Source organism: Delphinus delphis, chromosome 19, assembly GCF_949987515.2.
Source record: "Delphinus delphis chromosome 19, mDelDel1.2, whole genome shotgun sequence".
NCBI lineage: Eukaryota > Metazoa > Chordata > Mammalia > Artiodactyla > Delphinidae > Delphinus > Delphinus delphis.
Genome location: NC_082701.1, coordinates 41,622,772 through 41,649,312, shown reverse-complemented (window position 1 = coordinate 41,649,312; position 26,541 = coordinate 41,622,772). Strand labels below are relative to the sequence as shown.

Here is a 26,541-nt window from a genome sequence, read left to right as displayed (position 1 = left end):
CATTAAGTTAAAAAGTTCTATCTGACCATTTAGGAGAAAAATTCCAACAGATAGCACAAACCAGGGTATATAATCATTTGGTGAAGTCATGAATACCTCATAGAAAGATCTCCATTTTAACATATATTGTAATGTTAGTGCTGTGGGCCTTTAAAAAAAGTAATACGATTACTCTAACTGTACCATATCTTCCTGCAGAGATGCTGAAAAGATGATCAGTTTTCCAGTACTTTTGGATTTTCTCTTTCAACATGAAAGGCAAAGATGGATATTTCATAAAGCAAATAAGTATCTTTGATCCGCACAAAAATCTCCAGTAAATCTGTCATAAGAGCAGGTAAAGCTGAGGAGGACCGTGCACCCCTGCATGTCCTCTGAGGGGGCTTTGTCCAAGGGCAGCTGCTGACCAAGGCAGACGGGCACGGTGCAGAGCGAGAGAAATGGGAAGTCGGTAGATGGCTCACAGTCCTAAACAGCTGTTACACCTCAATGCTGTTTGATTCTGGTCCTGCCTTAGTCGCACTGAAAAGCTTTTAAGACTTCTCTCTGGGGTTCTTTTGTGTATAGCAGATGGGTATGACTATATAGAAATGGACTAAGTTCATTCCATGGAAGCCTGTTATTTGCAGGTGGGGTATCCTACCTGGAAATGGGCAGGCAGGTCCTAACTGCAAACTTCATAGGGTAATTAAAGACCACTGCTTAGAATGAGGAGTGGCTCTTTCTGGGACAAGCAGAGGCGGTAAACAGAAGCCTGGCTCCTGCCAATTCTCATCTCATTTCTCATCTCCACCCCTCGTTCACGCTTCTCTCTGAACCTCAGACCATTCCTCACTCTGCCTCTCTTCACTGGGGTAGGAGGAGACGCTTATTTTGCACCTTATTTGGTAATAATCATTTAAAAAACACGAAGCTTTAGTGGTTTGCTTAAAAAAAAAAATGCTACCTTTGTCACATGGCTTCAGCGAAAAGGCCCTATGAAAATATCACGTGCTTATCCTGGCCATTTTCTGTGTCAGTTCGTGAAACCAATGGGAATCGCTTGCGTAGCTCACTAAGGGTGTACATTCCTGGAGATCTGGATTTAGAAGGCCTGGGATGGGGCCCAGCAATTTGCCTTTTGAACAAGCACCTCCAGGTGATCCCAGTGCAGATGCCGCCCACACTTTAAGGAACCCTGATAAAGAAAGACTATCACCGGACTTCCCTGGTGGCACAGTGGTTAAGAATCTACCTGCCAAAGCAGGGGAGATGGGTTCGAGCGCTGGTCCAGGAAGATCCCACATGCCGTGGAGCAACTAAGCCCGTGCGCCGTAACTACTGAGCCTGTGCTCTAGAGCCCACAAGCCACAACTACTGAGCCCATGTGCCACAACTACCGAAGCCCACGCACCTAGAGCCCGTGCTCCGCAACGAGAAACCACCGCGATGAAAAGCCCAAGCACCGCAACGAAGAGTAGCCCCCGCTCGCCGCAACCAGAGAAAGCGTGCGTGCAGAAACAAAGACCCAACGCAGCCAAAAATAAATAATTAAAAAAAAAGAAAGACTCTCATTGTTCTTTCATGGCAAATGCCACTTCTTTGTATGGAAACACCATAACATATTTAACCATATTTATTCTGACGGATTTTTATATGGTTTCTGTGTTTTCACAATAATGATGTTACACTATTTGTTTCTTCTGCACAGCACCACTTTCTGCTTCTTTTGTGAAATGTTGGCCTCAAATACTTCACCTCCAAACACTCCCACCCAGCTGTTTTGCCCTGTTCCAAAAAATGTTCTTCCCCTGTTCTTACTGGAGACTTCCATATTCTGAGAAGACCCACTTCTCTGGCCAAAGTGACTTCTACTGGGGTAGGCATCTTACCCATGTGATGGCAATCTTGATTACTCTGACACAGGAAGATTTTCTTCTACTATGTTTTAAACTGACACATTTTATTGAATATAAGATGCTTTCCCTGTAAGATGTACCCTTATTTGTGTATCACTAAGATGTTGCCCATTATCACTGTAAGAATCCACCAATTGTAAGTCACACCCCAATTTCAGAGATGCTAAAATTAAAAAAAATGTATTCCTTAGAACCAATAAAACAAGTCTTACTTTTGCCCAGTGTATTTCTCTTTTTCAAGTACACCTATTATTTGAATGTAGATTTTTTTGTTCTCTGTCTTCTATATCTGTCAGCTTCATTGTTATTACCCCCTTCCTCTGTATGCCAAGAGACCGTCTTAAACTTTTCTTTCATATTGATTCTATTTTCTGCAATACCAATTGTGTCATTTCTACATTTTCATGTTAATTTAAATTCTTTAATATCGTTTCTTATTTCATTCAAATAATTGGACAGTTTTGTTTCTCAGCCAGGACCCTCTTCATCTCAGTCTGTCATGTAATCTTTGGTCTGTTTACGTAGAATCCAGGCTTTCTTGAATTTTATTCAGAACACAGTTAGTTTCTAAAATGTGAATTTTCTGTTATATTCCTTTTCAGAAATATGCTTCGTTTTTTCTTCTAAGGCTACAGTCTACACCTTTCTCACTGCTACCGGCTTTCGTTATAGGTCTCATAACTAAGGAGACAGTTCTGGTGTTCTCGCACGAAAGGGGCATACGGATTCTTCTGGAGTCGTCCTTAAAGTCCACCTGTGTATAGTTGGAATCCATTTCTCTGCTTCTAAGCTGGAGAGCTGCCTTATGGACACAGCCTCGAGATGTGGTTTCGAAGTCTTTTACTTACTATGAAGATGCTGATCTGAGTGGGAACCCCTACATCTTGCTGCCTTGTCAGCCTACTGAGAAGGAAAGTTTGAAATTATTTCTAGTTTTTAAGTTGTTAAAAAACAAAACAAAACAGTAAAGGAAAAGCTGCCACCCCCAGCATACAACATACCCATGGCTCTTTCAGCCCACAGCTCTTTTAGTTGCTAATTTAATATCCTGAAATACCTATTCACTTCTGTCCCCAGATGTATTACATTGCTTAGAGTGGTAATCCTGCAATCGGTATAAGACGAGAAGTATTCATAAAGGGAAGGAAACTGTAAAAGAGTTCTTCCTTTCCTTCATACAGAAGGGGGACTAAGTTACCACCCTCTGGTGGGCAAGACGCACATATTGGTAGGAAAGGGCTAGGAGTATCCTACGGCCAGACAGCCCCATCAGCCAGCCTCCGTTTTCAACAATTATCTACTGGGAGTCTTCTGAGTGCCAGGGATGTTCTGAACACTAGGGAAACTGCAGTGAAATAGAAATAAATAGAAGTAAAGTCTCTGCTTACATGGGGCTTATGTTCTAGTGGGAATATATGCAGTAAGCAAAAACTAAAGATACAGTGTCAGATGGAGATGAACGCCGCGGGGGAAAACTAAGCAGAGTAGGAGTCGGGGAGTTCTGGGGTGAGTGAACTGCTATTCTCTACAGGACAGTTAGGGAGGCCTGATGAGGTGACGTGTGAGCAGAGGTGGAGGATGTACCTCTCAGGGGACCTCTGGTTGAGCAACATTTCTAGTTTCCTGTGCTAAGGAACGTTGGCATCTCTTTCTATGTTTTCATGTATATCTCTACTGGAAAGCAGAGGAGGGTGAATTGTGGTCACTCACTTTTCTGTCACCAGGAATCAGATGACTTCAATAATTATCATTTTAAGTGGCCCCAATACTCCATTCAGAAGATGCCATAATTTAATTAACCAATCTGCTATACAGTTGACCCTTGAACAACATAGGTTTGAACTGCCTGGATCTACTTATAGGTGGGTTTTTTTCAATAAATACTACAGGACCACACGATTCCCCAGTTGGCTGAATCCACGGATAAGGAACTGTGGATACAGAGGGCCGACTAGGGGACTTGAGCATCTGTGGATCTCCTGCCAGTGGGTCCTTGAACCAATCTTCCCTCGGATTCTGAGGGACAACTGGAGTTGTCTATCTACATTATTTTCAGCTATCTCTATTTCACGTAAATATTTTTAGTTGTAATATAAACTACTATGATTAGTAGCCAGGCATTCAAGGAGAGCAGTTTGGGAATACAGATTAGGAGCCAGGAAAACGGGTATCCGGGTTCAGGGGCAGAGGAGCAGGAAGGCGTGCGCATCGGAAGCACTGGACGGAGAGGCCAGAAGCAGAGGCCTTTGTGAGGCGGCCTCACTCCTCCACCTTCACCCCTGCTCAGGAGGCCTCATCTCCCCTGGCCCCTGTGGCCATAACCAACGGCCTGCTTCTTCGTCTGGTTCTACCCATAGTTTCAGTGTGAGTTAAAAAGAACATAAGCAGGGCTTCCCTGGTGGCGCAGTGGTTGAGAGTCCATCTGCCGATGCAGGGGACGCGGGTTTGTGCCCCGGTCGGGGAGGATCCCACATGCCGCGGAGCGGCTGGGCCCGTGAGCCATGGCCACTGAGCCTGCGCGTCCGGAGCCTGTGCTCCGCAACGGGAGAGGCCACAACAGTGAGAGGCCCGCGTACCGCAAAAAAAAAAAAACATAAGCAAACTACAACAGAGAAGCAGGTCAGGCATTCAGTTAAACTCAGTAGCGGTGCTCCTTTAATTAAGCAGATGTTAAAGATGCTGCTTATGAAAAACAAGAAGCAGATGGCACTGACTTGTGGCTTTCATCCACAGAAACAGAACAGGAAAAATAAGAAGTTTCTGTGCCTAAGACTGGGGTTATACTGAGGTTTCCAGCATCCAGACAGGAATGCCTGCACAGCTGCTTAGGGCAGATGGGTCCTTTGACAGCTTAATATTACAGAGTTTCTGGTAATTCAGGTAACTCTGTAGGGTGGCCGGTGTGAGGCCATCTGTTTACTAGTGGGCAGAAAAGCTCACTACCGGTAGGTAGTCACTGCTGAGCATGAGATACAAACTGAAAGTCAAGTCAGCCATTTTCATAACCTCTGCAAAGCAAACTGGCCTGGGAAACCACTGACATAACCACCACAAAGAAACCTCACCTGAGCTTCATGTGACCGACACAATGGGACCCCAGAGAACAGGAGAACAGTAGTATTCCAAAAGGTTTTATTTGGGTTTATTTCAACGTATTCAATGCCATGAGATAAATCATTCACTTAGAAAGCTCTTGTGTTCTTTTCTACTTTTCTAAACAGAAAAGGAAAATAACCATGAATTTAGAGCCATCTATAATGTACCTGAAAACTAGCTGCCGTTTATTATTTAAATGAAAAAAATTTTAGATAAGTAACACATATTTTTGTTGCAAAAGGTTTACAATGAAAAATGAATCTCCCTCCTATACCTCCTATGCCTCTTTCTCCCAGTACCCCATCTCCCCTCTCCAGAGACAAACACAGTTACTCATTTCCTGAATGTCTTTCTGGACTATATGTCTTTCTGTCTATAATATACATAATTGTGTGTGTGATATATATACACGCACACATATATATGTCCTTACAGTTTTTTAATTGGCTGTATTTACAATGAACAAAGCACATTAAAAGCTCTGAGAAGTACTGCAGTAAAGAAACCTGTTTAACTTCATCAGGGAATCCTAAATATTTTTGACTCTGGGACCCCTACCTATCTGCTTTGGTATAACTTCCGGTCTGTGGAATGTAGCCAGGACTTGCTGGTATGGCCAGATCAGGCGTTTCTGGAGGGCGTCTGTTCTGAATGGTCTGTGCTTGAGCCATGCTGGTTGTGAAATATTGTAAATGTCACCCCTTTGAATACACTTTATTAAAAGACTATCTTCAAATGTTTTAGAAAATGTGTGTGTGTATGAGTTCTTGCAGAGGCAGAAATAATGGGTCCAGGTTAAGCAAAGATTGAAGGAAGTGAGAGAAAGGCTAATTTATATTTAGCTGGATTTAGTTTCAGATTAGTATAGAAGGAAGTGCCAGGAAAGGGCTGGCTTCAGCTCGTGAGAGGAGATGGTCACGAGAAATTCATTAGGTACAGGAGAAAGCCGTAAGCTTTAACATTTTTGTTTTTGTTTTTAATCATGAAATATTTCAAACATCAGTGCATTTTTCATCTAGAAGTTTGGTGAGTCTTTTTATTATAGCTTCCATGTCTCTACTTAACTTTTGAACACCTGAAATTTAGTTATAATAACTGTTTTCATGTCTGGGTCTGCTAATTCTAACACCTTTGTCAGTTCCGGGTTGGTTTCAATTGGATGATGGTTTTCCCCTCATACTGGATTGCATTTTCCTGCCTATTTGTATGCCTGGTAATCTTTGATTGGATGTCAGACATTGTGAATTCGACCTTCTTGGGGTGGGGGTGGATATTTTTGCATTGCTATACATATTCATGAGCTCTGTTCTAGGACACAGTTAAATTACTTGGTAGCAGTTTGATCCTTTTGGGTCTTGCTCTTAAGATTCATTAGGCGGGACTTGAGGGGGATCCTCCACAGATCTCTAGCCTTCTCTCTCTCTGCTCCTCTCTGGTACTTTGTCCTGCAAACTTTAGCTTACTTGGTCTCCCCAGACACATGCCTCCATCTCCTGGACCCAGGGAGTCCTTGTGCTTCCCCTGGGTTCCCCCTGCACGCACCATGGCCTGGAGCTCACCCAAGGCAGTGTGCTGGGGTAACTGTAGGGCTCACCCTGTTTGCTTTTCACCTCTCAGGAATCACTGTCCTTCACTGCCTGACATCTACGGTCTTGAAAATGGCTGTTTCACAGATCCTGTCTTTGCGCTGTTGTTGTTGTTTTAGGCATAAGGGTAAGGCTAGTCCCGCCCCGTCTTTTTAATGTAAAGTTTACTCCCGTATTTTCCTTTTCTCTTCATATGGCTTTCCTTGTTTCCTTTGCTCCGCATTTTCGTCTTGCCCGTGCACAGTTCTCTTGCTGTTTTCTTTCTGGCTCATTATTTGCTTTGAGTGGGGGCAGTTATTTGCTGAAATGCAGCCCTAGAAGAGGTGAGGTTACCGCGCTAGGGTTGTCCTACACTTTCAATTCAGGCTGTTGACCTCACGTCATCCTCTCTCCAAACTGCAGCAGCCTCTGCCTGAGGCCACTTCCTCCCTGGGCTGACTCTGTCCTTCCTCTTCACCTTCTACACACTGGGGTCAGCATGACTTAGAAGTTCCTTAGCCCACAGGTGCTCTGGGTGTATCCCTGTTACCATTTCTGCTCTAATGGTTATGGTTGGCAGCTGCAGGTTTGCTTCTTTTTTGTTCCTATTCCTATTTTACTGAAGATTTATGAAGAATAATAAATATTCAATTTAATCAAATAGTACTTTTGTGTTCTATTATGAACTATTATGTGAATAGATAGACTCTTCTAATGGATAACCATCCTTGTATTCTTAGGGCACAGCCCTATATCCAGCTATATGCCAATAAATAAACACACAAAGAAGTGACCAAAAAAAAAGGAACTAAAAAAAAAATCCAGTATCTTCCTTCCATTTATAAATTGTAAAGACATTTAAAATTCTTACGTATATTCAAAGCGTCCTGCGCCAGCCTCGTGGGCTTCCTCCCTGCAGAGCCTGTGAGCAACAGCCCTTCCCTCACACCTGACTGGGCCTCTGGGGCAAGGAGGTGCTGCACTAAAGGAAATCTGAGGCGCAGAGAAGTTAACTTCCTGGTCCATGATCACAGAACTACTGTGTGGCTGACAGGGTCTTGGTGCTCCAGCTGGGTGTCAGACCTGAGCCTCTGAGGTGGGAGAGCCGAAGTCAGGACACTAGACCACCAGAGACCTCCAGGCCCCATGTGATATCAATTGGCGAGAGCTCTCCCACAGATCTCCGTCTCAACACTAAGACCCAGCTCCACTCAACGACCAGCAAGCTCCAGTGCTGGACACCCCATACCAAACAACTAGTAAGACAGGAACACAACACCACCCATTAGCAGAGAGGCTGCCTAAAATCATAATAAGGTCACAGACACCCCAAAACATACCACCAGACATGGTCCTGCCCACCAGAAAGAAGAGATCAAGCCTCAACCATCAGAACACAGGCACCAGTCCCCTCCACCAGGAAGCCTACACAAGCCACTGAACCAACCTTACCCACCGGGGGCAGACACAAAAAACAACAGGAACTACAAACCTGCAGCCTGTGAAAAGGAGACCCCAAACACAGTAAGTTAAGCAAAATGAGAAGACAGAGAATACACAGCAGATGTAGGAGGAAGGTAAAACCCCAAAACAGACCAAACAAATGAAGAGGAAATAGGCAGTCTACCTGAAAAAGAATTCACAGTAATGATAGTAAAGATGATCCAAAATCTTGGAAATAGAATGGAGAAAATACAAGAAACGTTTAACAGGGACCTAGAAGAACTAAAGAGCGAACAAACAATGATGAACTATACAATAAATGAAATTAAAACTTCTCTAGAAGGAATCAATAGCAGAATAACTGAGGTAGAAGAACGGATAAGTGATTCACAAGACAGAATGGTGGAAATCACTGCAATGGAACAGAATAAAGAAAAAAGAATGAAAAGAATTGAGTACAGTCTCAGAGACCTCTGGGACAACATTAAACACACCAACATTCGAATTATAGGGATCCCAGAAGAAGAAGAGAAAAAGAAAGGGACTGAGAAAATATTTGAAGAGATTATAATTGAAAACTTCCCTAATATGGGAAAGGAAATAGTCAATCAAGTCCAAGAAGCACAGAGAGTCCCATACAGGATAAACGCAAGGAGAAACACACCATGACACATATTAATCAAACTATCAAAAATTAAATACAAAGAAAAAATATTAAAAGCAGCAAAGGAAAAGCAACAAATAACATACAAGGGAATTCCCATAAGGTTAATAGCTGATCTTTGAGCAGAAACTCTGCAAGCCAGAAGGGAGTGGCAGGACATACTTAAAGTGATGAAAGAGAAAAACCTACAACCAAGATTACTCTACCCAGCAAGGATCTCATTCAGATTCAATGGAGAAATTAAAACCTTTACAGACAAGCAAAAGCTAAGAGAATTCAGCACCACAAAACCAGCTTCACAACAAATGCTAAAGGAACTTCTCTAGGTAGGAAACACAAAAGAAGGTAAAGACCTACAATAAAAAATCCTAAACAATTAAGAAAATGGTAACAGGAACATACATATCGATAATTACCTTAAATGTAAATGGATTAAATGCTCCAACCAAAAGACACAGACTGGTTGAATGGATAAAAAAACAGGACCTGTACATATGCTGTCTACAAGAGACCCACTTCAGACCTAGGGACACATACAGACTGAAAGTGAGGGGATGGAAATGGATATTCCATGCAAATGAAAATCAAAAGAAAGCTGGAGTAGCAATTCTCATGTCAGACAAAATAGACTTTAAAATAAGACAAAGAACGACACTACATAATGATCAAGGCATCAATCCAAGAAGAAGATACAACAATTGTAAATATTTATGCACCCAACATAGGAGCACCTCAATACATAAGGCAAATGTTAACAGCCATAAAAGGGAAATTGACAGTAACACAATAATAGTAGGAGACTTTAACAACCCACTTTCACTAATGGACAAATCAACCAAAATGAAAATAAATAAAGAAACACGAGCTTTAAATGACACATTAAACAAGATGGACTTAATTGATATTTATAGGACATTCCATCTGAAAACGACAGAATACACTTTCTTCTCAAGTGCTCATAGAACATTCTCCAGGATAGATCATATCTTGGGTCACAAATCAAGCCCTGGTAAATTTAAGAAAATTGAAATCATATCAAGTATCTTTTCTGACCACAACACTATAAGACTAGATATCAGTTACAGGAAAAAAACTGTAAAAAATACAAACACAGGCAGGCTAAACAATACACTACTAAATAACCAAGAGATCACTGAAGAAATCAAAGAGGAAATCAAAAAATACCTAGAAACAAAGGACAATGAAAACACGACGACCCAAAACCTATGAGGTGCAGCAAAAGCAGTTCTAAGAGGGAAGTTTATAGCAATACAATCCTACCTCAAGAAACAAGAAACATCTCAAATAAACAACCTAACCTTATACCTAAAGCAATTAGAGAAAGAAGAACAAAAAAACACGTAGTTAGCAGAAGGAAAGAAATCATAAAGATCAGATCAGAAATAAATGAAAAAGAAATGCAGGAAACAATAGCAAAGATCAATAAAACTAAAAGCTGCTGCTTTGAGAAGATAAAAAAAATTGATAAGCCATTAGCCAGACTCATCAACAAAAAAAGGGGGAAGACTCAAATCAATAGAATTAGAAATGAAAAAGGAGAAGTAACAACTGACACTGCAGAAATACAAAGGATCACGAGAGATTACTACCAGCAACCATATGCCAATAAAATGGACAACCTGGAAGAAATTGACCAATTCTTAGAAAAGCACAACCTTCTGAGACTGAACCAGGAAGAAATAGAAAATATAAACAGACCAATCACAAGCACTGAAATTGAGACTGTGATTAAAAATCTTCCAACAAACAAAAGCCCAGGACCAGATGGCTTCACAGGCGAATTCTATCAAACATTTAGAGAAGAGCTAACACCTATCCTTGTCAAACACTTCCAAAATATAGCAGAGGGAGGAACACTCCCAAACTCATTCTACGAGGCCACCATCACCCTGATACCAAAACCGAAGATGCCACAAAAAAGAAAACTACAGGCCAATATCACTGATGAACATAGATGCAAAAATTCTCAACAAAATACTAGCAAACAGAATCCAACAGCATATTAAAAGGATCATACACCATGATCAAGTGGGGTTTATCCCAGGAATGCAAGGATTCTTCAATACATGCAAATCAATCAATGGGATAAACCAAATTAACAAATTGAAGGATAAAAACCATATGATAATCTCAATAGATGCAGAAAAAGTTTTTGACAAAATTCAGCACCCATTTATGATAAAAACCTTCCAGAAAGTAGGCATAGAGGGAAGTTACCGCAACATAATAAAGGCCATATATGAAACACCCACAGTCAACATTGTTCTCAATGGTGAAAACCTGAAACCATTTCCACTAAAATCAGGAACAAGACAAGGTTGCCCACTCTCACGACTATTATTCAACATAGTTTTGGAAGTTTTAGCCACAGCAATCAGAGAAGAAAAAGAAATAAAAGGAATCCAAATGGGAAAAGAAGAAGTAAAACTGTCACTGTTTGCAGATGACATGATGCTATACATAGAGAATCCTAAAGATGCTACCAGAAAACTACTAGAGCTCATCAATGAATGTGGTAAAGTAGCAGGATACAAAATTAATGCATGGAAATCTCTTGCATTCCTACACACTAAGGATGAAGAATCTGAAAGAGAAATTAAGGAAACACTCCCATTTACCATTGCAACAAAAATAATAAAATACCTAGGAATAAACCTACCTAAGGAGACAAAAAACCTGTATGCAGAAAACTATAAGACTCTGATAAAAGAAATTAAAGATGATACAAACAAATGGAGAGATAGGCCATGTTCTTGGATTGGAAGAATCAACATTGTGAACATGACTATACTACCCAAAGCAATCTACAGATTCAATGCAATCCCTATCAAATTACCAATGGCATTTTTAATGGAACTAGAACCAAAAATCTTAAAATCTGTATGGAGACACAAAAGACCCCGAATAGCCAAAGCAGTCTTGAGGGAAAAAAATGGAGCTGGAGGAATCAGACTCCCTGACTTCAGACTATACTACAAAGCTACAGTAGTCAAGACAATATGGTATTGGCACAAAAACAGAAACATAGATCAATGGAACAAGACAGAAAGCCCAGAGATAAACCCATGCACATATGGTCAACTTATCTTTGATAAAGGAGGGAAGAAAATACAATGGAGAAAAGACAGCCTCTTCAATAAGTGGTGCTGAAAAAACTGGACAGCTACATATAAAAGAATGAAATTAGAACACTCCCTAACACCATACACAAAAAGCAACTCAAAATGGATTAAAGACATAAATGTAAGGCCAGACACTATAAAACTCTTAGAGGAAAACATAGGCAGAACACTCTATGACATAAATCACAGCAAGATCCTTTTTGATCCACCTCCTAGAGAAAGGGAAATAAAAACAAAAATAAACAAATGGGACCTAATGAAACTTAAAAGCTTTTTCACAGCAAAAGAAACCATAAACAAGATGAAATGACAACCCTCAAGATGGGAGGAAAATATTTGCAAATGAAGCAACTGACAAAGGATGAATCTCCAAAATATACAAGCAGCTCATGCAGCTCAATATCAAAAAAACCCAAACAACCCAATCCAAAAATGGGCGGAAGCCCTAAACAGACATTTCTTCAAAGAAGATATACAGATTGCCAACAAACACATGAAAGGATGCTCAACATCACTAATCATTGGAGAAATGCAAATCAAAACTACAATGATGTATCACCTCACACTGGTCGGAATGGCCATCATCAAAAAGTCTACAAACAATAAATGCTGGAGAGGGTGTGGAGGAGAGGGAACCCTCTTGCACTGTTGGTGGGAATGTAAATTGATGCAGCCACTATGGAGAACAGTATGGAGGTTCCTTAAAAAACTAAAAATGGAACTACCATACGACCCAGCAATCTCACTGCTGGACATATACCCAGAGAAAACCATAATTCACAAAGAGTCATGTACCACAATGTTCATTGCAGCTCTATTTACAATAGCCAGGACACGGAAGCAACCTAAGTGTCCATCGACAGATGAATGGATAAAGAAGATGTGGCACATATATACAATGGAATATTACTCAGCCATAAAAAGAAACGAAATTGAGTTATTTGTAGTGAGGTGGATGGACCTAGATTTTGTCATACAGAGTGAGGTAAGTCAGAAAGAGAAAAACAAATACCGTATGCTAACACATATATATACATATGGAATCTATATATATAAAAAAAAAGGTTCTGAAGAACCTAGGGGCAACACAGGAATGAAGACGCAGACGTAGGGAATGGACTTGAGGACACGGGGAGGGGGAAGGGTAAGCTGGCACGAAGTGAGAGAGTGGCATGGACATATATACACTACCAAACGTAAAACAGATAGCTAGTGGGAAGCAGCTGCATAGCACAGGGAGATCAGCTTGGTCCTTTGTCACTACGTAGAGGGGTGGGATAGGGAGGGTGGGAGGGAGACGCAAGAGGGAGGGGATATGGGGATATATGTATGCATATAGCTGACTCATTTTGTGATACAGCAGAAACTAACACACCACTGTAAAGCAATTATATTCCAATAAAGATGTTAAAAAAATTCTTACATATATTCGAGATAGAAATGTATCTTAGAACACATGCTAGGAAAAGAAAGCAGTTGATGGATTCTCAAACCAGATTCACATATTTCCACCACTTGTGGAGGCATTTAACAGTGGTTAGAATTTGAGAAACAAGGACTCAGACTGAGAAAAAATATTTCAGTTTCCCAGGCAAAAACTATTACTACAGGCATCCAAATGAAAGGTAAAGATTAAAATCCCTTTGATTATCCATACTTTGCTATAACTACGTATTAGGAGGAAAATAGGCCTGTTTATTTGAGTTATAGACTTTATTGTAGAGATGCCTTCTCCATGTCTTCCCCTTCCATTCTAAACGCTTCAGTATTTCTCTTACTTTATAATTATTTGGCAGATGGAAGGGAATTTTTCAAAGGCCTATATGTTTATTATTATCTTTTGGTAATTCCTTAGCTGGATCTTATTTTTTCCCACCAGATGACCATGGAACATTATTTTATTTATAGCATTTAAAAACATTTAATTATATAAGATATTTAAAGATCTGTTTTGATCTAGGATACAAGGTTTAAGAACATAAAATAAATGGCCTGTGCAGCTCACTTTTAAAATTATACTCCATACATTTATCAGTAAAAAGGAACACAGCAGAATTATACGTGTGGACATCAGATTCTAAATATGCCTTTGTTTAGAGAAAAGCCATGTCTAAACTTAAAGGAAAAGAAATACTCATGAGGAACTAGATTACTGTTGGCAACTTAGTAAATGTCTTTTAGGAAGAAAAGGAACGGGACACTGGGCTCATTTCTCAGTCCCTGAGTTTGGAGGAGTGGTCTCCTTCTGGCATCAGGGTGGTGGTGTGGCAGAGACAGTGTGCCACAACGGGAAGAACATCTGAGTTTGGAGTCAGAGAAACACCCAACTCCAAATACTCCATGACCTCCTTTGGGAAGAGAAACCCCATCTCTAAAACAACTCTAATAAATAACCAGACAAGTCACTTCTCTGCTTGAAATGATCCATTCACTGGTCCCCATCACCATCAGGGTCTGCTCCCCTTTTATATCTCTCACTTCACTGTTCACTACACAGACATAAACAACTACCCCAGGTATCGCCTAGGGCTACTATGAAGTTCTCAGACAATGCCACGTTCCCTCATGACTCCATGTTTTTGCAGAGGTAATTGCCTCTTCAGAATCCCTTTAGTCAAAATAAGGTCATTAAGGTGAGTCTTAATCCAACATGACTGGTATCCTTGAAGGAAGAGGAAATTTGGACATAGTCATGTACAGAAGGAAGACCATGTGAAGACACAGAGAGAAGATGGCCATCTACAAGCCAAGAAGAGTGGCCTCAGAAGAAACAAACCCTGCAGACACCTTGATCTCAAACTCTAGCCTCCAGAATTGTGAGAAAATAAATCACTTTATTAAATAAAAAAAAAAATCCTTTTAGTCTTTGTGGACCTACATGTCATCCTAAACCTGCCTTCTCATTTGTTTATATTCATAGTAGCTATTCTAACTGATTATATGTGGGGTAAATGAGAAGCTGTGACAATAAGAATATAAAGTAAGTTTTCTGTCTTTTGGATTTAATTACATTTGGATTGGCAGTGAAGAAATCACTGCTGGGGAAATCTCTCATTGTTGGTTCAGCTGGAGGCTGGAAAAGTAGACGATCATCCCTAATCTTGAAACGAAGGCTGGATGCTAATTTTGCCTTCTGGGAAACAGATGATTTAAGTTTTCCTTAAGAAGGAAAATAACTTAGTACACTAAAATTGGCACAAAACAAGTTCAGTGAGAATTATGATGAAAGATATCATATATTTTCAACTTAGTTAAACAAAAATCAAACTTTACCTCTTGAAATGATTCACCAGGACTCCAACCAGCTCTCCAATTCGACTCTCGTGGGTTGGCTGTTTGCTGAAGAGACAGACGATGAGGTCTTTGTTGTCCTTTGTATGGAACACTACCAGTTGGTCCTTCCCATTGGAGACGCTCAGACCAGTCAACTGCAAAGAGACAAGGCATGGAAACTGTAAGGGTGGTTCTCAAAAGAATGAATTTAAACATACAGTTTGTAATGGTTCTACTCAGTAACTCTGATGACATTAATCCTTATCGAGCTTCATGAAACAAGCAGATGAAAGGAAATGATAAAGATAAGAACACAAAATAACAAAATTAAAAGCAGAAAAACAATAGGGTAAAATCGATGAAACAAAGAGCTGGTTCTGTCAAAAGATAAATACAATTGCTGAATCTCTAGTCTGAAAGAATAAAAGAGAGAAGACCTAATTACCCATATCAGAAATGGAAGAGGGGCTATTACTGCAGACCACATAGACATTAAAAGGATAATAAAGGAATATTTACAACCTTATGCACATAAGTTCAACAACTTTGACAAAACCAAACAATTCCTTGAAAGCCATAAACTACCAAAATTTACCCAAGAAGACATAGATAACCTGAATACTGCTATATCTATTAAAGAAATTAAATTTGTAGTTAAGAACCTTTCAAAAAAGAAAACTCCAGAAGGCTCAGATGATTGCCTTGGTAAATTCTACCAAATATTTAAAGAAGAAATAACACCAATTCTCCACATCTCTTCTAGAAAACGGAAGAGAAGGGAACACCACAACTCATTTTATGAGCACTGTCCTGATGCCAAAAATAGACAAAGGCAGTACAAGAAAACTACAAACCAATATCCAATATCCTTCATGAACATGGATGTAATTAGAACGGCCAAGACATCAGCAAATCAAATCCAAAAATACATAAAAACAAAAATGCATCATGACCAAGTGGAGTTAATCTAAGAAATGCATAGCTAGTTTTGTATGAAAAATATCAATCAATGTAATCCACCATAGCAACAGAAAAAAAAAACACAAAGCTACACTATTTACAATTGTCAGGACATGGAAGCAACCTAAATGTCCACTGACAGATGAATGCATAAAGAAGATGTGGCATATATACACACACACACACACACACACACACACACACACACACACACACAAATGGATTACACAGCCATAAAAAGAAACAAAATTGACTTATTTGTAGTGAGGTGGGTGGACCCAGAGTCTGTCATACAGAGTGAACTAAGTCAGAATGAGAAAAACAAATATTGTGTGCTAACGCACATATATGGAATCTAAAAAAAACGGTACTGATGAACCTAGTGGCAGGGCAGGAATAAAGACTCAGACGTAGAGAATGGACTTGAGGACACGGGGAAGGGGAAGCTGGGGCAAAGTGAGAGAGTAGCAATGACATATGCACTACCACATGTAAAATGGATGGCTAGTGGGAAGTTGCTGAATAGCACAGGGAGATCAGCTTGATGCTTTGTGACAACCTACAGGGGTGGGATAGGGAAGGTGGGAGGGAGACGCAAGAGGGAGGGGATATGGGGATATATGTATACTTATAGCTGATTCACTTTGTTATACAGCAGAAGCTAACATATTGTAAAGCAATTATACTCCAATAAAGATATATAAAAAAGAAACCTATCATATCAATTGACGCAGAAAAAGCATTTGACAAAATTCAACATCCATTCATGATATAAATCTCTCAGCAAACAGGATTAGAAGAGAATTCAACCTATTAATGACATCTACAAAAACGCCACAGCTAACATCTTACAAAGTGGTGAAATACTGAATGGTTTCCCCAAAGATCAGGAGCAATGTAAGGATTTCTACTGTTACTGCTGCTGGGCAACTTCATACTGGAAGCCCTAGCCAGTGCCTTAAGGCAGGTTTAAATAAATTAAAAGGCATACAGTTTAAAAGGGAAGAAACAAATGACTTTATTTTCAGATTACATGATCATCTATATAGAAAATCCCAAGGAATTTACAAAATAGCTCTCAGAACTAATTAGTGGGTTTGGCAAGGTCACAAAACACAAGGTCAACAGACAAAAATATTTCTGTATACCAGCAATGACAAACTGGAAACAGAAATTTAAAACCAAAACCATACACAACTTCAAAACCAAAAATACTTAGATATAAATATAACAAAATGTGTGTAAGACCTGTAAGCTGAAAACTATGAAATGTTGATGAAAGGAATCCAATGAACATGCTGATGACAGGAATAAAAGAGAATCTAAATACACAGAGAGGAGTAATGTGTTCATGGTTTGGAAACTCAATATTGTTGAATGCTGCCAACTTCCCCCAAGTCGATCTATAGACTTAATGCAATCCCAACCAAAGTCCCAGCAGAATTTTGGTAGATATCAACGAGCTGATTCTAAAATGTATATGGAAAGGCAAAGGAACCAGAGTAGCCAAAACAATTTGAAAAAGAACAAAGTTGGAGGACTCACAGTAGCTGATTTTCTTACTATAAAGGTACGATAATCAAGACAATGTAATTGTCAAAAGGATTGTCAGAGGGACAAAAACATAGATCAGTGGGAAGAGAATGGAGAGTCAGATATAGTCTCACACAAGTATGACCGATTGATTTTTCACAAAGATGCAAAGGCAGTTCAATGGAGAAAGGATACTTTGGACATTTGGGTAATTCAGAACGTTTGGACATCCACATGCCAAAAGAAATAAACATTGACCTAAATCTCACACCTCATGAAAAATGAATTCAAAATGGGTCATAGATCTAAATGTAAAATGTAAAACCATAAAACTTTTAGAAGAAAATACAGGAGAAAATCTCTGTGACCTCGGATTGGGCAAAGATTTCTTAGAAATGACACCAAAAGCACAACTCATAAAAGACAAAAAAAAACCTGTTAAACTAAACTTCATAAAATTTAGAACTTTTCTCTAAGAAAGACATTGGTAGGAGAATGGAAAGACTGCCCACAGACTGGGAGAAAATATTTGCAGAGATATATCTGATAAAGGACCTGTGTCCAGAATATATAAAGAACTCTTAAAACTCAACAACAAGAGAGCAAACAAGAACTTAAAATGGGCAAAAGATGTGAAGTCACTTCACCAAAGAAGACCTATGGGTGGCAAATAGGTGCTCAACATCACTAAGCACTACAGAAATGCAAATTAAGACTGTAACAAGATATCACCACAAGCCTATCAGAATGGCCAAAATAAAAACAAAGAAGAAGAACAACAACAAAAGTGACAATGCCAAAGAGGACGTAGAAAAATCAACTCCCATACATTGTTGGTGGGAATGTAAAATGGTACGATCGCTGGGAAAACAGTTCGGCAGTTACTCAAAAAGTTAAACATAGAATTACCACATGAACCAGAAATCTCGGTCCTAGGCATTTATCCCAGAGAAATAAAAATTTATGTTCACACAAAAACTTACACATGAATGTTTACAGCAGCTCTATTCATAACTGCCCCAAACTGGAAGCCACCAGAATATCCACCAACAGGTGAATAAGCAAACTGTGATACATCTATACAATGGAATGTTATTCAGCAATAAAAAGGAATGAACTAATCATACAAATTATTGATATGCATCACTACGGTTTATTTTCAAAGGCATTACGCTGAGTGAAAGCAGCCAGTCTCAGAAGGTTACCTACTACACGACTCCACTTATGTGATATTCTAGAATACAGTTGTCAGGGACTGGGGTCAGGGCGAGTCTGATACAAAGGAGTTTTGTGGGGGTAATGGAATGACTCTGTATCCTCATTGTGGTGGTGGTTACAGAAATCTGTGCATGTATTAAGACGCACAGACCTGTATACAATCACCACTACCAAAAGCCAATTTTATTTATTTATACGCAAATTAAAAAAATATAGCTCCTTGGTTATTTTGATCCCTAGATCTACCTTGGTCAATAAAGCAGAAACCCGAGTGATTTCTTGTGCAGTGGTTTGTTCTTCTATTGCAGAAAATACCAAAGTGCCACCCCTGGCTGCCACAGGTGCTGTCAGTCTGGCAATCAGCATTGACAGGATACCCACTGGGGGCAATGCAGAGTACCAGGCAGCCTGGGGGTGGGGATGGAAGTACCAAAGATGCAGAAGGTATAATCTCTGTTCTAGGGGGATTCATGATCCAGTTGGATGAGTGGAAGAGACAAGTACCCAACAACTGAAGAACACTTTAACAGTTCGTACGTTCGGAAGATCATTTAGTCTCATGCCCCTATATTACAGATAAGAAAACTGAGGCTCAAAGAAGTTAGCTGATTTGCAGACCCTGAAACTGGAACTCAGGCCTGCAGACTGACCCAGACCCATGTTCTTTCTATCACAGTAGGCTTTTCCAAATAACATGTACAAATGAACATAAGCTGTAAAAATAAGTATCCCTAAATGTCACATAAATAAATTTTCATAGGAGGTGAGTTCTTAGGTTGATTTTAAAGAATACCAGGGTCAGCGCTCAATGGAGAGAAGGGAAAATATTCAAGGAGTTGGAAATCATTTCACAAACCTACGTTAGAGCATGGGTTTTCTGAGGCCATGGGTAAGAGAATGTATCAATCTTTCTGACACTTAGATGACTTTTTTTTGTTTTTTGGTTTGGTTTGGTGTACATTGGCTTTTTTTAAAGTTCCTTTTAAAAATATTTTATTGAAGTATAGTTGATTTACAGTGTTGTGTCAATTTCTGCTGTACAGCAAAGTGAGTCAGTTATATATATATATACTCTTTTTCATTTCTTTTCCATTATGGTTTACACAGGATATTGAATATAGTTCCCTGTGCTATACAGTAGAACTTGTTGTTTATCCATCCTATATACACTAGTGTGCACCTGCTAACCCCAAACTCCCAATCCTTCCCTCCCCCACCCCCAGATGATTTTTATATGAGTAAATTAAAAATATCATTTTCGTTTAAAAAAAAATGTTACGTCTATGATCCTTCTCTCTCATTTATTTTATATACAAAATTCAAAATGAAATTTATGTAGCACTTCACAGGAGAGCTTGATTAAAGCCTAATAAAATGAGAATTCTAACAGCACTAACTCCGCCTGCATATCCCAGGAACATTAGCTGCAGGGGTCTGGGGAGAGGGACCGATTCAGCAGTGAATGCTGAAACCATCCAGACTGAAGGTCCCTTCCTGGATGCTGTCGGGCTAGAGCAGAGGCGCCTATGACTGTTTTCTCAGCCACCTTCCCACCTCGGGGTGTGGAATTCCCTTCCTGCCCTTCCCTATTCCGCCCTGCCTGAGTGGCTTCACCTGGATGGGCATAGGAATTCTTCATGTGTGCTCTCAGGCCTATGCGCATGCCAGAGTCCCAGCAGAAAAGAGGGAAAACAACACCTATTTTCCTCTGCTGCACAGATAATGAAAGATTAAGATCCTGTTGTCACCAAGGCAGGACAGACAGCATCCAGGATGTCTCTTGTGTTCTGGGAGACAGGACGCTAGATGGGAAAAAGCAGTGGAGTAAGGGAGGACCTGCGTGTTCATCTCAATTCAGCCGTGTGAGCCTGAGCGAATCATTTAATTTTGGGGGAGGCCATCTGTCTCCTTTTCTGCAAAATAAGGATCCTACTAGGTGCCTCATCTACCTCATAAGATTGTGGCAAGGATCAAGTAGGAGCAACTCAGAGGTATAAAAAGATAAATAAGCAAACCCCCCTGCCTTCAAGGGTCTTTCCACTCTAAGAGAAGAGATGCCAGCGAAATCTGAAAATCTTTACACAAGTACCATGCCAAGGGAGGTACTGTATGCAAATACATTAGTTAGGGAAGGGATCCTGCCTCAGTTATCTTCGGGCAGCCAGAACACACAAGTAAGTTCTCTGAACAAAAGTGAAACTCCTTATCAGGGCTTCTTCCCCCTACTAGTTGCCTTCTTATTTTTCATAATCTGTGAGATCTCTATGCTATGATAAATCTAAACCTTCCTCTTCTTTGGTTTTGAAGCTTTGAGCAGGGCAGATACAATCTCTGATGCTAATCTAACTCAATTCTCCTAGACCCTCCTCCTATGGAGGATCAAACAGTGAACATAACCAGACAAGTAAAAAGAACGTTATAACTTTCTAATCGTTAGTAAAAAGAGAATAAATAAAACTTGAACATAGCAACTAGAAAAAAAAAGAAGGAAACAGCACAGAAGTATTAAAAATGGAAAGCGTTTAAATAACACAATCAAATTTAAGAAAACAAAATTTGTCCGTTTCTATAAGAAATGTGAATGGGATACAATTCTTTTATTGGAGGAAAACGGGTCACGGATTAGGTGAAAAAAAAGAAAAAATGAAATTTAACTATAAAAAAGAAATTTAACTATACTCTGTTTATAAAAGATGCGTCTAAAACAGAAAGACAGAACAAAAATGAAAGGATGGACAAAGACGTACCAGAAAGAAACTAGGGATGGGAATAGTAATAACAGACAAAGCAAAATCCAAGGCAAAAAACAAAACTTCTTCGTTTTATATTGACAAAAATATAGCAAAAAATGAAAACCACCTTCTCCATGCACTGAATAACATGGTACTGAAACATACAAAGCAAAAATTATTCTTATACAAAAGAAATGGACCAAGTTGTGATTTTAGTGGACGACCCAGTGGTTGGCAGTTCAAGCAGGCAAAAAGCAAATGAGTGTGGAGAGTGGCTGAATAGTCAACGTATTTGATTATCAGTTACATGGAATTTTTACACACATGTATTGTGGTCCCTGAAACACTTACACATATGTATTATGTATTGGGCCAAAAGTAACATTCCTCTTCCCAATTACAAAAAGCAGGATATGCACTGACCCTGATCACAGTGCAGTAAAACTAGAAATTATATAAAGGTTAACAACACAACCTTATCACTGAGAATTTTTTAAAGAAGTATCTCTTTAGGCAACTCCTGGATTATAGTTGCAACTACAGACAATGAAGAAGTTAATGAGAAAGAGAATTTTACATCAAAATTCATGGATGCAGCCAAAGCTATAATCAAAGGAAAACACATTGCCTTAAATACTTCTGTTATTAAATAAGAAATAAAGGAAGTAAATTAAATACCAAAAACCTAGAGAAAGAGCAAAAGAAATCTATCAAGGTAAAAATTAGTGAAGATAAAATCAGAAATCGATGACTGAGAAAAACAATATAGATGATAAACCCAAGAGCTGGTTCTTTGAAAAGACCACTAAAGAACCAAACCCTTGTCAGGGTCTAATCAGGAAAAAACAAGGCAAAAACACAGATATCTAACATGAGGAATGAGAAAGAGATTTAAGAAAAGGTGGGATGTCTTTGGAAATTATGAGAATAACATCTGTAATTTCCTATTAGTAAGTTAAGTCTTTGTGAAATGCATGCTTTTACAGGAAAGTACAAATTACTAAAAATTGACTCAAAGAAAGATGAAATAATCAGAATCAATTCATAACTAGGGGAATTTTTTTTTTATGTTGGCAGAAAACACTCTCCTAAATGTTCCTGGGCACAGACGATGGTAGTATAGGCCATCAAGTCCCAGGTGATTCCTACGCTATGGAAAATGCTCTAGAACATAAACAGACACCATCCCGACTCATTTCATTGAATCCTGGTAGCAAAACTTGATGAAGATCTCTTTCACACACACACACCCCTAGAGACCAGTCTCACAAGGACAGACACAAATATTCAAAATAATTAACAAACTCAATTCAGCAGGCTAATACGCCATGACCATGAGGGCACGGTTCACAAGTATAAGGATGGTTCACTAATAAGAAATGCATCCATATCGCTCAGCTGATTAACAGGTCACATTTATGCGTCATCTGTGTGTTTGTCCCACTAGAAGTATCTCCTTGCTTGACAGCTTTCACTTTTTCAAGGCAAGTATGAAGTTGTGTCCTTGTACTGTTTTTATTTTACAGTATTCCACGGTATATAAAACAGTATCTCGGGGCTTCCCTGGTGGTTGGGAGTCCGCCTGCCGATGCAGGGGACATGGGTTCGTGCCCCAGTCTGGGAAGATCCCACGTGCCGCGGAGCGGCTGGGCCCGTGAGCCATGGCCGCTGAGCCTGCGCGTCCGGAGCCTGTGCTCCACAACGGGAGAGGCCACAGCAGTGAGAGGCCTACGTACCGCAAAAAAAAAAATAAAAAATAAATAAATAAAAATAAAACAGTATCTCTCTCCATAGAAAGTTGGTAAATACTCAAATGTATTTATTATCATATCAACCCTACAATATTAGTTTTAACTTTTTTCTAACCACTGGTAATCTTTGGCAGCAAAGCATTGTGGATAAAGGAGAGAATAGACTTCCTCCCCTGTAGAAAAGTTATTACTGGACTAGAAACAAGTATCATGACTGAGCATGGAGACTTTGGCCTGGATCTTTTAATACAATTTTTAAATGACAGAGACTAAGTATGTTAATAGATACTGTCTATCTTTTACTATTTTTATAAATAGCAGGTAAGAAAAGAATTAACTGGAAATTAAAACATATGACCCTACTCACACCAAAATACTCCATACATCTTGACCCATCAATCAAATAGGATTTTAAAAATTGAGGTATAAATTATGTACAGTAAAATTCACAGACTTTTAAGTGTTTAGGTGGATGAGTTTTGACACCCAAATCAAGATACAGAACATTACCAACATGCCAGAGAGTTTCCTCTGAATGTTCTTTTTTAAGACTTAGCTCTATATTTGTAAGTCAAATTGGCTTACTTAGCTTTTGAGAGCTAAAAAGATTAGCTCATTACTTGGACCTAGAAAGCCAGAGGTCCACGATAGTAAGAACAAACTCACAAAATACTGAATTTTCTCTTTATCTTTTCTCTGTTTTCATGAATTGTACCACTAGGATTATGAGAATTTTACAAAGAAAATAGTTAATCTTTCAAGGTGACAAATCAGACAAATGCTATAATGGTAATCTTAAAGGAACTATTTAAAATATGATAATAATAGAATATAGGTTTATTCAAATTGCTTGAAATAGGTGGTTTGGAATTTAAACTATTTTTTGGTGGCCTATATATTATTCTCATAGTAAGATTCATTGCAACAGAATTTAACTTCATTTGATTTCTCTTAATGACAGATAATCCTTGGTTTCTAATCTCCAGTTTTCAATAATTAAAAAAAAATTATGTTGAGGCTATAACCCCACAGTTGTTGGATTAGGTTCAGCCTAACTTTGTAGGACAAGAACAGGGACAGGGTTAATACTTCCCCAAAGTCCACTGTAACCACAAGTCATTTTGCTTGCTGTCTTTTTTTAAAACATATATTCACTCTTGTAAAAATTCTTTTACGTCATTACAGAGTATTGAGAAGAGTTCCCTGTGCTATACAGTAGGTCCTTATTAGTTATCTATTTTATATGTAGTAGTATGCATATGTCAATCCCAATCTCCTAATTTCCTCCCCTCTTTCCCACTGGTAACCATAAGTTTGTGTTCTACATCTGTGACTCTATTTCTGTACTGTAGATAAGTTCATTTGTACCATTTTTTTAGATTCCACATATAAGTGATATGATATTTTTCTCTGTCTTACTTCACTCAGTGTGACAATCCATGTTGCTGCAAATGACATTATTTCGTTCTTTTTTATGGCTGAGTAATATTCCATTGTATATATGTACCACATCTTCTTTATCCACTCATCTGTCGATGGACATTTAGGTTGCTTCCGTGTTTTGGCTACTGTAAATAGTGCTGCAGTGAACACTGTGGTGCAAGTATCTTTTCAAATTGTGCTTGCTGTCTCTTTTGCTTCATATTCTATCTTTATTTCTCTGTCTGCATCTGTACGTGTGTGCACAAGCTTTGTCACTGAAAACTGTGGGGCCTCAAAATGCTAGCAGTGAATTCCAGTATCCCAAACAACAATTTCAAAAAACTGAAGACTTCTGGAGAATGTGGGAATCACGAGAAGAGGCCCTGATACTTTATGACAAAATTCTCTAATAATGGAATAGGCCACGAGCCCTTGAGCTCTTGTGACTTTGAAAAGAGTTAATCTTTTATAATGGTGATCAACTCCTTTAAAGCCATCCAGGTCTGACCAGGGAGGAGAATGCATGCCTTTTTACAGGGCTTCCTGGCTAGTTTTCACTCTGGGGCCTTCTTGTTCCAGACTTACTCCCAGGAAGCAGCTACTCCATGTCTTCTTGAGTGGGGGGATCTCTTCTCTTCCGTGGTTAGTGCTCTCTGCAAACACCTCCAAGGGACTTCACTAACTTGGGGCTGCCCCCCACCCCAATCAGGGATGTGCTTAAAACACAAAGAGCTTTCATAAAATTGTAGGAAAATCATTTCGTTTCTTCAGGTATCTGCTTGTATTGTGATATATACACTTGGCCTTTGGGATTTTCTATTCCCTACTTCAGTTCTTTGGTTTGACGGCAGAGTTGTAATATTTATGCTCTTTTGATCTCAATTAACAAATTGATTTGGCTGCTCGACGATGGAGAACATACTGTTCATTCTGTTTTCCATTCAGAAGCTTGGAAGACAGATGCTCCGACTTTCTGTAGGATGCCTGGTGATTTTATTTCTTGCTTTGTCTCTCTGTTCTCTGTTCGTCTGTCTCTCCCGATCTCCCTTCTCCTCTCCCTTTCCCTCTTTCTTCCTCCTTCTCTTCCTCTCTCTCCTTGGCCCAACTAGCTATAAATCAGAGATCTTAGCGAAGCAGATCTGTCATAGAAATAATGCAGAGTTTGGGATAAATAAGAGTTTATCCCTCATCATTTGGAAGCAATGCTTGTGCCCTGAGCCACTATGTAGGGGGTGGCTCTATCCTGAGGTCACTGTGCCGTGAGGATCTCAAGCCTCTCAAGGGTTGACCCTCCGGTCAGCAGTCCTGGTACGAGCCCTCCCAGCCCCAGCGCCAGAAGAGTGAGCATATGAGGGGCCCAATGACCCCAGGCCTCGGTTGTTGAGTAACTTCCAGTTTTCGTGTCTTCCCAACCACAGCCCTAGGTATTGTGGAACAAAGGTGAACTGGCCCCATTGTGCCCTTTCCAAATTCCTGACCCGTGGAATCCATGATCCTAATAAAATGGTGGTGCACGACTATATTTAAAATAGATAATCAACAAGGACCTACTGTACAGCACAGGGAACTGGGCTCAATATTCTGCAATAACCTAAATGGGAAAAGAATCTGAAAAAGAAAGGATACTTGTATGGGTATAACTGAATCACTTTGCTGTACACCTGTAACTAACACATCATTGAATCAACTCTACTCCGAAACAAAATAAAAATTAAAAAAAATAATAAAATGGTCATTTATTTTACTCCACTAAGTCTGGGGTGGTTGGGTACACAGCGATAGTTGACTGGAATCAAAATTTGGAAGCAGCGAGGTGCTACTGGAACACAATACTAAAACAGTT

General features: G+C 39.4%; 1 protein-coding gene across 3 annotated transcripts in view; it reads right to left on the bottom strand.

The window, feature by feature from the left end:
- The window catches only part of MYO1D (myosin ID), a 350,137-nt gene that overhangs the window by 91,153 nt on the left and 232,443 nt on the right, over positions 1-26,541 (bottom strand). For 2 of the 3 annotated variants that reach the window (XM_059997534.2, XM_059997536.2), the window contains exon 21: positions 15,083-15,237. In XM_059997534.2, coding sequence (XP_059853517.1) covers positions 15,083-15,237 — 155 coding nt within the window. Of the gene's footprint in view, positions 1-514; positions 2,802-15,082; positions 15,238-26,541 lie in introns of those variants that run through there. The other variant, XM_059997535.1, reaches the window with a different exon arrangement.